General features: G+C 23.9%; 1 protein-coding gene and 1 long non-coding RNA gene across 2 annotated transcripts in view; both read left to right on the top strand.

Moving 5' to 3' along the window:
- The window catches only part of LOC107024711 (protein YIF1B-like), a 10,920-nt gene extending 5,980 nt beyond the window's left edge, over window positions 1–4,940 (top strand). The window contains exons 2-5 of the mRNA XM_015225695.1: window positions 2,716–2,902; window positions 3,474–3,572; window positions 4,011–4,162; window positions 4,553–4,940. Coding sequence (XP_015081181.1) covers window positions 2,716–2,902; window positions 3,474–3,572; window positions 4,011–4,162; window positions 4,553–4,940 — 826 coding nt within the window. The remainder of the gene's footprint in view (window positions 1–2,715; window positions 2,903–3,473; window positions 3,573–4,010; window positions 4,163–4,552) is intronic.
- A 3,442-nt stretch (window positions 4,941–8,382) lies between these two features.
- LOC107025700 lies at window positions 8,383–9,458 on the top strand. Its single transcript, XR_001457442.2, has 2 exons — window positions 8,383–8,483; window positions 9,168–9,458. It is a non-coding gene; the product is annotated as an uncharacterized LOC107025700 (long non-coding RNA).
- Window positions 9,459–14,701: the final 5,243 nt, after the last annotated feature.

The raw sequence follows: 14,701 nt of genomic DNA, 5'->3' as shown, positions 1-14,701 counted from the left end.
TATATATATATATATATATATATATATATATATATATATATATATATATTCCGCTTATACATGGTTATACATATATTATGTATAACATTGATTATTCATCTGTTAGGTTATTTTTAGTTGAAGTGATTTAGTGAGTGGTTATATAAGTAAATTATATAATAAGGTTAAATGTGAATAATTTGTATGGAAGTGATTATTTGTTTAAGAAGATATGGGCCTCAGTGATTATTCAAATTCAGAAGCCCAAATTGTTTAAGCCCATTTAACTAGATAATGACTACTGTGGGCTCAAAACGGATCATTAACACTTTTGATTATTTTATGTTTCTCGTAATAAGTAATTTTTTTTTTGGGGTATAACTTAATATTTTCGTATTATCAGTAATATTTATGAAGAAGAAAACGTGTAATTTTATGATTCAAACACAAAACACTAACTGCGCAAATATCCATTTTTAAATATCAAATAATATTATCAGTATATAACGACTAACGAGTAATCACTCTAATAGGTAAAAGAGAATCCAAACAGATAAGTTTGTTATCGAAAGTGGAGCTTGAGTTTCCACTAAGAAGTAAACATATGAATTATAAAGAAGTCAAAGTAATTTAACATCTATTTAATGTATCTAAATATATTTTTAATCTTGTAAACATATAATTTTTCTACGAAGAGAGTTTAGATGATTTCTCTATAGTACCCTAGCTTCGCCAATGCTTATTATATATAGATAGATTTGGCTGTATATAAGAATGATCTAGTAAGTAAATGTATGATTGGATCTAAAACCCGAATACAAATTCAATATAATTCATTTTTTGCTCGAATTTATTATAAATATTAAATTTAAAATTAGAATTCATAAAATTAAAATCTTGACTCGGACTTTTAGGCCATGCATTGGGAAAATAATTAGTATGGTCCAAAGCTTGCAGGTATATATAGCTTATATAGCAGAGATACCGACCCAACACTATACTGCAAAAAATGTCACGTATTTATATTGAATTCGGAGCCTAAAGAGTGAAAAATATCAATAAAAATTTTAAAATGGTATATGAATTTTTTTTAACTAAAACAGAAAAATCGCTCACTAAGTAGCGATTTTATCTGCCGGAAAAAGTAAAATCGCTGCTATAGCAGCGATTTGTTAAATTTGATTTTTTTTAAAAGAAAATTTTAAACAAAATCGCTCCCAAAAGAGCGATTTTCAAAATAATTTTTTTAAATAATATTTTTAATATGTCGCTGCTAAGGCAGCGACTAAAGTTCAATTTTTTTTAAAAAAAAATATTTTTTGCTTCTTTTTTTTTTTTCAAAAAAAAGTTTAAATCAATTATATTTTTATTTTTTTAAGTCAAATCGCAGTGATTTTTAATTAATATTTTTTTTAAAATCAAATCGCTGCCAAAGCAGCGATTTTAAATCAAATTTTTTTTAGCGATTTGATTTTAAAAATAAAAAAAATTGATTAAAAATATTTGCCTTGGTAGTGATTTGATTTTTTTTTTTTTAAAAAAAATTGACTTAAACTTTTTTTTTAAAAAAAGAAGCAAAAAATAATTTTAAAAAAATAATTAAACTTAAGTCGCTGCCTCAGCAGCGATATATTAAAAAAAATTTATTTTGGAAATCGCTCCTTTGGGAGCGATTTTGTTTAATTTTATTTTTTTAAAAAAACATCAAATTTAATAAATCGTTGCTATTGCAACGATTTTACTTTTTTCAGCGGATTTTGATTTTACCGTGAAAATTTCATATGCCATTTTAAAATTTTTGTTAATATTTTTCACCTTTAAGCTCCGGACTCATTGATATTAATTAATTAGTAGTTTCATTTCATTAAAATACAACTGCAATTTCAGTAACCAATTTTTTGAAATAAAAAAATTGTGGCATTGAATTGCGGACCGTCTAAAATTTTGTCATTCATTACCATGCAAAATTAAATAACCAAAAAAAAATAAAAAAAATAAAGTATATAATATAGTAATAATTCATCTTGAAAATGTATAAAAAGAACACAATAAAGAGAGACTATCTTTTGATTTCTGCAAATTAAGAAGTAAAAAACTTTTTGCATGGTGTTTTGAGTAAACTTCTTCAAAATCTAAAGGTATATATATAATTGTAACATTTTCAAATATTTACTCATGTTATGATTTTCTACATTTTTAATATTTCAATTTGATCCATCATTTTGGTTTATATTTTTCACGTAGCATTCAGACGAATGACTTCATAAAATTAAAATTTCTATACCTCAATTTTCAATTTTGCGCATGTGCTATTTGCATTTTATTTAGGTTCATATCAGTTTGTCTTTTGAATTATATCAAATTGAGTCTAAAAAATATGTATATCGTGTGATCACTTAGCTTTATAAAGTTTTTCACTTTTTTCTCCCAATTCGAAGTGGGATTCACCTAAGGTCTCACATGCACCTCGTTTTCAAAAACTTACAAATCTAGAAGCTTCCCACCCTTTGTATGATTGTCATATACAACCTCTTAAGGACTCAACATCCTGTTTGAGATATGTCTTACATCGTACTGGCTCTCATATTATATTTGTCACAGTTTAAATCTATAGCACATATTGTCCGCTTTTGACCTATTATCAAAAAAAAATGTGAATATTCTTAGTTAAGGTATGAAATTTATTGAATTCTTAATAATAATCATATTTATATTAATATTTTCTTACTTTTGTAGTATAATATTAATAAAGTCAACAATGTATGAAACATCAGAATATCACAAGAAGACTTGTACTAAACAAATTGATACATCATTTGGGAATATGTTGTTATATGGTGCTGGCTCTGATCTTATCAAAAGTGAACTTGGTGCTTATGGAGAAAAAGTTTTAGGTTCAAGTTCTGCCTATGTTCAAAGCAATGTAAGTATACCTTTTCTTTTATTGGAAAGAAATAAAAATAATATATAATTAATAGTTTTTTTTTTTGTTTTTCATTCGGTGTTCGGAGTTGTATTGGAGCTCCGATTGAATTTAAGTTGCGCGTTGCAGGGTTTATTCGGAGGTGGTGCTCCCAATAATTTTTTTTCTATATCTGGGACTCTAACCTAACTCCTCTGATTAAGGGTGAAACAGTCTCGCCACTACACCACAATCCATATTAATTAATTGTTAGTGCATTTGATCTACCTGTCGAAATTAATTATAATGATGTTATTTGTCCGCATGTTTTTGATTGCTCTAGTGAGATGTTGTTATAAAGAGTATATAATATAATACAATATGAAAGTTGAATTCGATTGTTATAGTAAAGTATTTTTTGAGGAGATAGACTATTCTAGATAGATTCGATTGCACCGTACTTTTTTGAAGTATCTTTTTGGAAAGTATTTTGAAATTATTACTAATTTTAATTTTTGACCTTTTGCAAATTTGACAAATATTTTTTATTTTTGCAAATTATTACTAATTTTAATTTCTTTACTACTTACAGATTGGGAGATACATTTCCAATCCTCAGTACTATTTTCAAGTGAATGAAAGTTATGTGAAAAATAAATTGAAGGTGATTTTGTTCCCATTTCTTCACAAGGTAAATAGTCCACAACATTTTGTATTTTAATTCATTTACTTAAATTTAAATTATATATTTTGACAGTATAAATAATATTTACACAATTATGTTAGTGTAATTACATGTGATTTCTATGATATATAAACATTAGTAATTAATAACTTGATAAAAATTGTAATTTAATTACTAAGCCTACTATTATAGATTAACATTATTGATAGTATATTAAAACAAAAAGGTGTTTTTCATCGCTATAACAAAAGAGACATTTAGCGGCAATGAACGTTTGTTTACAATAATATTTGATGATAATTAAGTTAATGTCATTATATTCAGAATTACTAAAACCTTTAACAACATTTATATAGGGTGTCGATAATAAATACAACAATTATATCCTTTTTTTATTTAATTCAATATATGAATGATTTTTTTAATATATAAATATGTTTTTAGGGACATTGGATGAGAGCTGGAGATATGGCTAGAGGAGAATTTTCATTCAAACCACCAATTTATGATATAAATGCACCTGATTTATATATCCCTATGATGGCTTTTGGTACTTATTTGGTTCTTGCTGGCTATTTTTTGGGCATTACCACCAAGTAAGTTTATTAAAATGAATATCCTATCTTTATATATGATTATTATTAGGTTTGGTAATTAAATCTTAATAACTCAGTTGGTCGGCTATCGAGAAGCTAAGTTTCGTTTTTAGCTTTAACAAGCATGTGAGTCTGTTCATTTATACTACTCTATATATGCTCTATCAACGTTCTAAAATATTGTCTCTGTACAGACATTTCAATGGATGAAGTTATATATCGATAAAATACTGTTTACAATGTCAACGCGGTTGAATTTGTGATAGTACATCATATTGACCAATTAGTACCACTTATCGTATAAATTTACGTGTCTTAAATATGTATATATGTTCTTAACACGATCATCAGTATATAGAACTTAAAACTCTGTATAATTTTTTATTATAGGTTTAGTCCAGAAGCATTAGGTGTGCAATCCACAACAGGACTACTTTGTTGGCTCTTGCAAATCCTCTTACTTGAAGCCACATTACACTCTTTAGGAAGTGGAGAAGTGCCACTTCTTGATATTGTTGCTTATAGTGGCTATATTTTTGTGAATGCATCAATTATATTGCTATGTAGGGTAATTTGGGATTATGCATTTTATTTTGTAACAATTTTTGAATGTTTTTGTATGGGGGTGTTCTTGATAAAGACCATGAAGAGGATTTTAATTGGTGAAGTAAGAACCTTTGAGAAGCATTCAACAAAGAGGAATTACCTTTTGCTTCTCATGGCTTTGTCTCAAATTCCCTTGCTTTTTTGGTTGGGAAATGTTGGTGTTGGAGCTTAAGTGAATGCACTCCGAGGCACAGAGTCAGAATTTGAAATTTAAGAATTCGAGGCACAGAGTCAGAATTTGAAATTTAAGGATTCTATACTACGAGTTTTGTTAGTCAAATAGAATTGTCCTCGATGGCCTCCTAATCATAATTAGTATTAATTAATTAACAAATTCTCAACTTTGTATTGAGGGAATCGTTTTGTCTCAATCAAGAGTTTTGTTAAACATTAAGCTTTATATATGAAAATATTGGGAAAATATTACAATTTTAATGTTGATTACAATGTGCCAAATAGTAATATTTAGCGATATGTTATATTTTGTTTCGTATGAATCTCTATTTTTTTCGTATTTTAATATTAATCGATGAGAATTTGACATTGGAAATTATAATTCTCTCTTTTTCTTGATATGGTATGTAACAATTCTCAATATTTCGAAAAACTATTGGTGATATTATATACTATAAATAGATTTCTCTAATATAAAAGTCAAAGAATATTGAGAAAATAATTAAACTATATTTGAAACAAATTGAAATTGAATTTAAAAAAACTCACTTTATTTCTTTTTAGTAGTAATAAGGTAAGTTTTTATACTATCCTTAAGAAAAAAATAATTAGAAGTATAATTTGACTATTATATCCCTTATTAATCTTTAAAATTGTTATTTATTTACGTGCCTCTTAATGGTAGAATATTCAATACTAAAGGGCAAAATTGGAAAATGTTAATTAATCCTGTCTTGCTTATTTAAATTAATAACAAAAGGGTGGGGTCATTACTTAATGAATTTAATTAATGATTTTTTATGAGATTTTTTCCAAAATGGCAAAATTATACGCCATATTAATTCTTAATCACTATAAATATCTATGAAAAATGTATTTTATTTAACCACTTCAAAATTATTTTTCAACAAAAAAACATTGAGATAATAATGGTCATCACTAAGCAATTGATTTTCCTCACTTTACTTATTTTTGTCTTCTTCCCTACTCATAAATGTAAGTATGATTAAGAAAATTCATTCTTCATTATATTTTAAAATTTGATTAGTTATAAATTTTATCGTTAAATTTTTAGTTGCTAACATGTTTATCTATGAAACAAAATTTGTTCGATGATAATTTCAATCTTTGTATAATTGTAGTTTGCTTTATATTATAAAGCAACTAAAATTAATACTTATTTTTTTATCGATGATAATTTCAATCTTTGTATAATTGTAGTTTGCTTTATATTATAAAGCAACTAAAATTAATACTTATTTTTTTATCGAACAATTATACTGTGTATATAGAGTTTAGACCTCTTATTACGATAAATAGTAGATGCTGGATGTTCTTGATTTATTATTTTTTACTCTTTATAATTTTTTAATGATCTCTGTTAAATCATATTCAAAATTTAGTACATAAATAGTATCCTTTCCACAACAATCCTTATAGTAAATAAAATGAAAAATTTACTCTGATTTAATTATGTTAGATTTTTTTCTTTCATCTTAATAATCATTTATATTTATTTATTTTTTATCTTTTTAAAAAAAATATTATTTTAAAAAATTAGGTGAAGATCAAGTGATTGATACATTGAGTATAGTGGTGTTGTGATACAAGTTTAGACCCTTTATTTTGTTATGATTCAATGGATGAATGTTCACATAANTGACCCCCCCCCCCCCTCTTAATTAGTAGTAATTAATTAACAAATCTATCTTCTTTAAGAGTTATGTTAAACATTTTTTATCCGCATTGAGTGTTTACATCAAGTAAATACACTATTTATTATTAGGTGATTTAATAAAGTAAAATGAACTATCAATTTAAAACATAGCATGCAATAACGATATTTCATTTTATTGTGTATTACTTCTCTATCTACATCTCATTTCACAAATATATACATATTTTATCATGTTGCGCTTTTAACTTATCTATTTTATCCTTTATTAATTTTTCTATTTTATCTATTTTTTCTCTCATCTTAATAATCATTTGTGTTTTTTTTTAAATCTAGGTGAAGAAGTGATTAATAAATTGAGTATTATTAAAGATAGGAGACTTATTAGTCTTGGCAAGTGTATCCCGGTAGTATCTAAATGGTGTTGTGATACACGTTTAGACCCTTTATTTTGTTATAATACAATGGATGAATGTTCACATAAATGTCCCTATTGGCCTCCTCCTCATAATTAGTAGTAATTAATTAATAAATCCTCTTCTTTAAGAGTTTTGTTAAACATTTTATGAATCTTAATATATGAAATTATTACAATATTAATTCCATGATACAACATAAATACGGTGCCTCTCCGCCACCAGCACAAGTGAATAAGAAAGGATCACGTCGCCAATTTATGATTGTCAAAAATGAGACATCATCTGGCTTAATTGATTTTAAAAAGTTATTAACTACACATTGTTTAGATGTGCATGGTTATTGCGTATCGAAAGTACTACGTATTATATTATTTTGATGAATACTGTATTTGAAAGAAGCGTTATGTAGTTCAATGTTATATGCTTATGATTAACGGGTGTTGATACCTCAATTTTAATTTATTTTTCTCTATGATTAAGACTTCTTGAAAATGAATTTGTAAAACATTATTATTATATTTACTATGTAACACACAAAAATAATTTTCACAAAAAACTCAAAATAACTTTGAGAAAATGATGGCCATTACTAAGCACTTGGTTTTCTTTTACTTTGCTGAATATATTAAGTATATGATTTTTGAATATTTATTCATCATTTTATTTACGAGATAAAACTAAATTTTCTTTTCAATTTTTTACTCGATGTTTAATATCAATATTAGACTATAATAGTGGCTTACGTAAAATTAGCAATTATTTTATTAGGAGTTATTTCTTGATAAGTTATTTCACAGTTTTAGATTTCGATATACCAAATCACCAGAAAAGAACGATAATTTACTATCCTACAAATATATATAATTTATTATAATTATTTAATTAACATTATTTAGAATTTACAGTGTAGGTAGTATTTGTAGTACAATGAATTAGATAATTTACTATCGGACAAATACATTTATATAACTTATCTTAGATAAATGATTTACTACTATACAAATGTATATAAATTATTTAAATTTTATTTTTAAATTTGTTTAATCAAAACCATTTAAAATTTATAATATTTTAAATATTTAATTACAATTAATGGGATGATCCACCAACTTATTCTAAATATACCATATTAAGACAAACATAATAATTATTATAAGTAGAGATTGTAAAAAGGTTTAGTCAAAGTCAAATATATTTTATTAGTCAAATAATTTATTCATGGTGTCAAAAACTAATTATATTTAAAATAAATTTTTTTTTTAAAAAAAATGAAGTGGTGAAAAATGATTTTCCACTATAAATATCAATAGAAATTGTGTTTTATATTCAACCATTCCAAAGTAAATTTCACTAAAAACTCAAAATTACTTTCAGAAAATAATGGCTATCACTAATCATTTGATTTTCTTCACTTTGCTTGTTTTTATCATCTTCCCTTCTTATGAATGTAAGTATGATGCATAATATTTACTCTTTCATTTTACTTTATTTTTATCTTCTTTACAAGTTAAATTATTTTTTTCTATATGATTTTTGATTCGGGATTTGATAAAATTCAGATCCACGAACTACGTCACGTAAGAGTCCCACATTAGAGGGGAAATTGTTGCCTATTGTTTTTTTTTTCAAATTCAGGCACGAACGGATCTAGGGTACTTACACTATATATACAAGATCAAAATTATTGTTATATATAGTAGATGTAGAGTTTTTTAACAGGCTTCTTTAATTTATTTTTTTAATCTTTAATCACTGTCTTTGTTGTTAATAACGTAAGGCTCGAACCTAAAATATCTTTATCGAAAATGAATGATTCTTATCCACCCTATAATGAATACAAAGTATGGCAATTTTTACTTTATATTTCTCCTTTACCCTACAAAATAGTTTATCTCTCTAGTTTTTATCTGATGTTCGATATCAATACCAACGTAAAAAAATTAATCTTTATTTTTACTTTACATTTTCGTCGATGCTGAATCCTCTTTGATGAAAAATCATGACTCTATCACTGATAACTCATAATTCAAATCTGAAGCCTTGAATTAAGCTGGAGAGATCATAACTCTTTTTTATACGTATATAAATATTATATATCTATCGTATTTATATGGATTTTCCTTTTCTATAGGTGTTGTCAAAGGAAATAGCAGCTTGAGTCCTATGGGTGAGAAAACAAATACACTTGTGGCATGTACAGTAAATCTTGGTCTATGTGAGCCAAGATGCAATAAAAAATGTTGCTATAAGACATGTAGAGAGTTCTATGCTCATAAAGCCCCTCAGCCAGCTTGTAAGGATATGGGTGGGCCACTTAAAACTTGCCTTTGTACTTATTATTGTGAAGAATCTTGTCCGTGTTAAATACGGGATCAATATACAGTCGTATTAAAGATCTAATATTTATAAAAATTGAAAATGATATAATATGTTTTATATAAAAAGATAATGGTTACACATGATTAAATCACATATAAATTCAAAATCTATTAATTGTTGCTCATTGTATAGTTGTTACATGTGTCCATTATATATATTCATATGAATGTTATACATAGTAGTTAATATATGATAATATATTTATTTATATATAATCTAAAGAAGAGTGAGAAAATAATTAGACTTTGAAAACATTATTGTGTAAAATGTGATGGGCTTCCAATACTATGAAAAAACAACGAAAAATTTACATGAATAAATATATTTTTAAAAATAATTACTGATTTTAGCGATATTTTTTATTATTACCATTTATAGTAATATTGTGATAAATTTGTAATATGTATTAAAAGTGAATTATGTAAGTAATATTTTTGAATTATAATTGTTTTTGAAATTATATTACGTTTGTTTGGTAAAAAATTGTCACATTGTATTATAAAACGTGTGATAAATGTATTATCCATCATTAAAACTTGTATTATATTTGAATAATAAATTTATCTTTGTAATATGTATTAAACTTGCATTATAAATGCATTAAAAGTAGTCAAGTGAAAAAAAAATGTTATTGCTATAAATGGTAGATATTTTTTTATTATAATATATTTATGTAAGTTTCCCAAAAAATAATAAAATCATATTATATATTTAAATATATAAACTAGAAAAAATGTGATGCAGATGTGGAAGAAAATGAATTTGAAATTAAAATTAAAATTAAAATTTAGATAAATGGAAACAAAACAGAGAACACCTATACTAATATTTACTCAGTTACATTAGAGGATCGTAAAGATATTAAAAAGTGATAAGACAAATGATATCTTATTAAGAGTCTGTTTAATATTATCGTTGTTAAGAGATTAAAAATATTAATTTTGAGAAAAAAAATACTTTTTTAAAATTATTAAGGTATTTGGATTATTTTTAAATAGATATAGAAACAATTCTTTCTGCATCTGAAAAACTAAAATTAAAATAGAATATTATTTTTCTCAAGACTAAAATATCTCAACCATATATATAGTTTTACCCATAGATCCCTTATATATTTTTTGTGGTTAATTTTTTGTATATAATAATTTAATTTGTTGAATAATTTCAAAGTATATTTTGATTGATAATCTCTATGTTAATATCATATCAACATTTAATTTATTTTCTTATTTATCTAGGTTATTATTGGTTGAAAATTTTAATATGTATATTTTGATTTAATAAAAATAAAACAATCAATTAAAAAAATCAAATAGATAGTTAAGATAATACCTCTCAATAAAATAATTTTAATATTGAAAGTATATTAATATTTATCTTTTTTATAATTTGACTCTCAAAACACTTTTTAAAGAAAAATTAGTTAAACACAATATGATTATTAAAAATACTTTTCAAATGGTTAAGTCAATCGCAAATTATTTTCTTTCTCCAAAAATACTTTTCTGAAAAGTTATTTTTTTTAAAAATAAAATAAAACCTAAAATTGTTCATTCAATGTACCTATGTTGTTTGATTGAATAAGTAAGTTATGTTTTAAGAAAATTAGTTAAACACCATATGATTATATTATTAAAAAGATAGATTAGGAATAAAGTATTTATAATCCAAAAAGGGAAGAATGATTTCACCCCCTATAAATATGAATGGAAAATGTGTTTTATTCAACACACATCAAAATAATTTCTACAAAAAAAACTTAAAATCATTTGAGAAAATGATGGCCATCACTAAGAACATTATTTTCTTCACTTTGCTCATTTGTGTTATCTTTCCTGCTCATGAATGTAAGTATGATTTTAGAAAATTTATTTTTCATCATACGTTAAAAACTATAATTTGTTAGGATTTACTGTTAAATTGCTCGTTACTAATATAATATCATGATAATTTATCACTAGATAAAATTACTGAGTGAATTTTACTATTTAGCTATGAGATTTTATCTTATACTAATACATCTCCTTTGACTAGAATTTGTTCGATGTTAATTTCGATCTTTATTTTTTACACGATATCTAATATTAATATTAGAAATTTAACTAATCTGAATTCATGCGTAAGGCCAATTAAAGAAAAAAAATATTTCCAACTAGGACTTATTGTCATATCTAGGCATAGGGTAGAACTGCAAGAGATGAACGCCTTCATTTAAAAAATTATACCGTATATATGAGGTTAATTTCTCTTATTATGATATATAGTAATGCTTAATCTTTTTGTATAATTAATTACATAAATTAGTTACTAGTATAATTTACTGTCCACGTAATTGTCCACATTGGCCTCCTCCTCTTAATTAATAGTATAATTAATTAATAAATCATCTTCTTTAAGAGTTTTGTTAAACATTTTATGAAATTATTACAATATTATTTCCATGATACAACATGGATATCTCATTTCACAAACATATACATGTTTTGATCATGTAGTGCTTTAACTTTTCTATTATATCCTTCATTGATTTTTATATTTTATTTATTTATGTACCTTTTAATTGTAGGGAAAGATAAATTTAGTTGAAATTTTTTTATTAATCCTTTCTTAATTATTTAAATTAACAACTATTTTTAAAAAAAAAATATGTTTAGTAAACATAACAACTAAAAAAAGGAATGGGGTCATCATTTAATGAGTTTACTTAATAAGAATTTGTTCAAAATGGAAAATGATACTCCATATCAATTTTCAACAACTATAAATATCTATGATATATATATTTTATTCAATCACTTCAAAAATATTTTTCATAAAAAAAGAACTCAAAATTACTTGAGAAAATAATGGTTAAGCTTCATTTTGCTTCTTTTTGTTATCTTTCCTCTCATGAATTCTAAGTATATGATTAAGAAAATTCACTTCTCCCTAAATTTCAAAATTAGAATATGATATCAATATTGTGGCTTTAACTAATCTGAATTTACGTTACATGAGGCGGATTAAAGAAAAAAAATATTTTCAATTACACCGTAAGAGATTCATATCGTGTTTAACTAACTTTCTTAAAACATAACTTACTTATTCAATCAAACAAAATAGATTCAATGAATCAACAAACTTATGTCTTTTAGTTTGTATCAAATCGTTTTTCTTGATGTCTTCTTATTTATTATTGACTTTTACTATGTTGTGTCTCCACATAAAAAAAATAGAAATGTTTGGAAAATAGTATTAACTCTGTAATACAATCGGCTAAAAATACAATACAGTATTACTGAATATCATACCTAATCGAAATTTAATTACTGATTACCGATCAAAATTTAAAATTTTAATATTTAGTATCTAATTTTTAGTACCAATTACCGAATTCGGAATTTGATAATCCCAAACCAAATGCCTACCCCTAGCGCTCAGTACTTCTTAGTTTTGAATACTAGATAATTTCGTATGGATATTGTATTTTTTTAGAATTTTGATATTAATCGATGAAAGTTCAATGAGATGAGTTGCAATTTTCTCTTCTTTTTTTTTTTTCAAAAAAACATTGATCTAAGTTCGTTGTAATAATATCTTAATGTGTGTCTTAAATTAATTATATATTTTCATGCATATTTAAGTCTTGTATATCAACAATCAAGCCTACTTAACCTCTAGCATTGGCAATGATTAGTCGATCATTAGAAATTCTCAAAAAAAAACTATTGGTAGAACTACATTATAAAGAGATTTATCATAAACAAATTGTTGCATAATAATTTTCAATAGAAGTAACAAATTAGAAATTAAAATGAAAGAATTAAAGTTTTCAAATCGTTATTTCATTTTTAATATATGTCTCCCTCCTTTTCAATTTATATGAATTTATTTTTAATTCATTTCAAAAAGAAAATAACTTCTGAATTTTAATTATTTTATATAGCATATTTAAGATTACAAAATTAAAAAATATGTCAAATACACAAAATTTAAATATACATATAAATTTTAATTTTAGTTTTGATTGACTGCACCTAATATTATACTTGATATATAATTATTAAGATCTAAGCGTAATAATAATTTATTTACTTTTATTTAATAAATAGATATCACAATAACTCATAAAATATGAAGAAATAACAAAAATAGGTAATACTAATATGAATTACTAAAGATTTTTCTAGAACTATTTAATTTTCTTGTTATCATTATTGGTAGATTTTTGTTTGAATGAAGTTATATTTTTACGTTTGATCATCATTCACTTCATACATAGAATGATGTTTCTAAAATTATTTATTCTTGATAGATTTTTGTTAGTATGTAATTACATTTTTATTCTTGTTCGTCTTTATACAAATATATCATCCTATTCATTTTTATTTATAAAGTTACTTTGTAACATTTTTTTCTTTAATTTCAATCTAATATATAATTATTAATTTTATCACGCTTATTTATTTTCAAGTATATTAATTAAAACCAAAATAAATATGAAAATAATTAATTCATGATAAATTTTTATATAAAAAGTAAACATTTTTATAAGCATAATGAATTGAAAAAATATTAAAAAATAAATTAAAGTATAGTAAAATAAAGTAATAATAAAATAGATATCACAATAATTCACAAAAGAAAAGAAAGTGAAGTAATAATAAAATAAGTTAATGGTAATAACAATAACTTAAGATGTTATCTATAACTATAAATTTTTGTTAATGTGAAATTATATTTATACCTGATCATTATTCACTTCATATATAAAAAGATGTTTCTAGAATTATTTATCATTTTCTGAATAGATATTTGTTAGTGTGATATTATATTTTTGCCCTTGATCGTCCTCCCACTTAACTCTTCTATATAAATAAATTAAATATAATAGATAGAAATTTAATTACAAGTTTATCTAATACAATATATATTTAATTAAATGAATAACCACAATACAATGCATTTTTATAATAAATATAATATAACCAAAATATATTAAATGAAATATTATTATATTATAGAAATTTGCATATCCTAATAAATTACTTTAATTTGAGAAATGAATGGTAATCTTTAGTGAGTAACAGACATTATACTAATTAGACTAGCAATTAAAATTTTATTAGATGTCATTATGTTTTAAAGACACAAAATTTTATTATGCTGACTTGTAATAAATAAGTTATTTAAGAAAAAAATAGTAAAAGAGTTACATTAATCTTTGAGTCAAAAGGCAATAGTGATTTCAACCCACTATAAATATCAATAGAAAGTTTGTCTATTCAACCACTCCAAAATATTTTT

Source organism: Solanum pennellii, chromosome 7 (genome assembly GCF_001406875.1).
Source record: "Solanum pennellii chromosome 7, SPENNV200".
Taxonomy (NCBI): Eukaryota; Viridiplantae; Streptophyta; class Magnoliopsida; order Solanales; family Solanaceae; genus Solanum; species Solanum pennellii.
The sequence above is the reverse complement of the archived record's forward strand: the minus strand, read 5'-3'. Positions and strand labels throughout refer to the sequence as shown.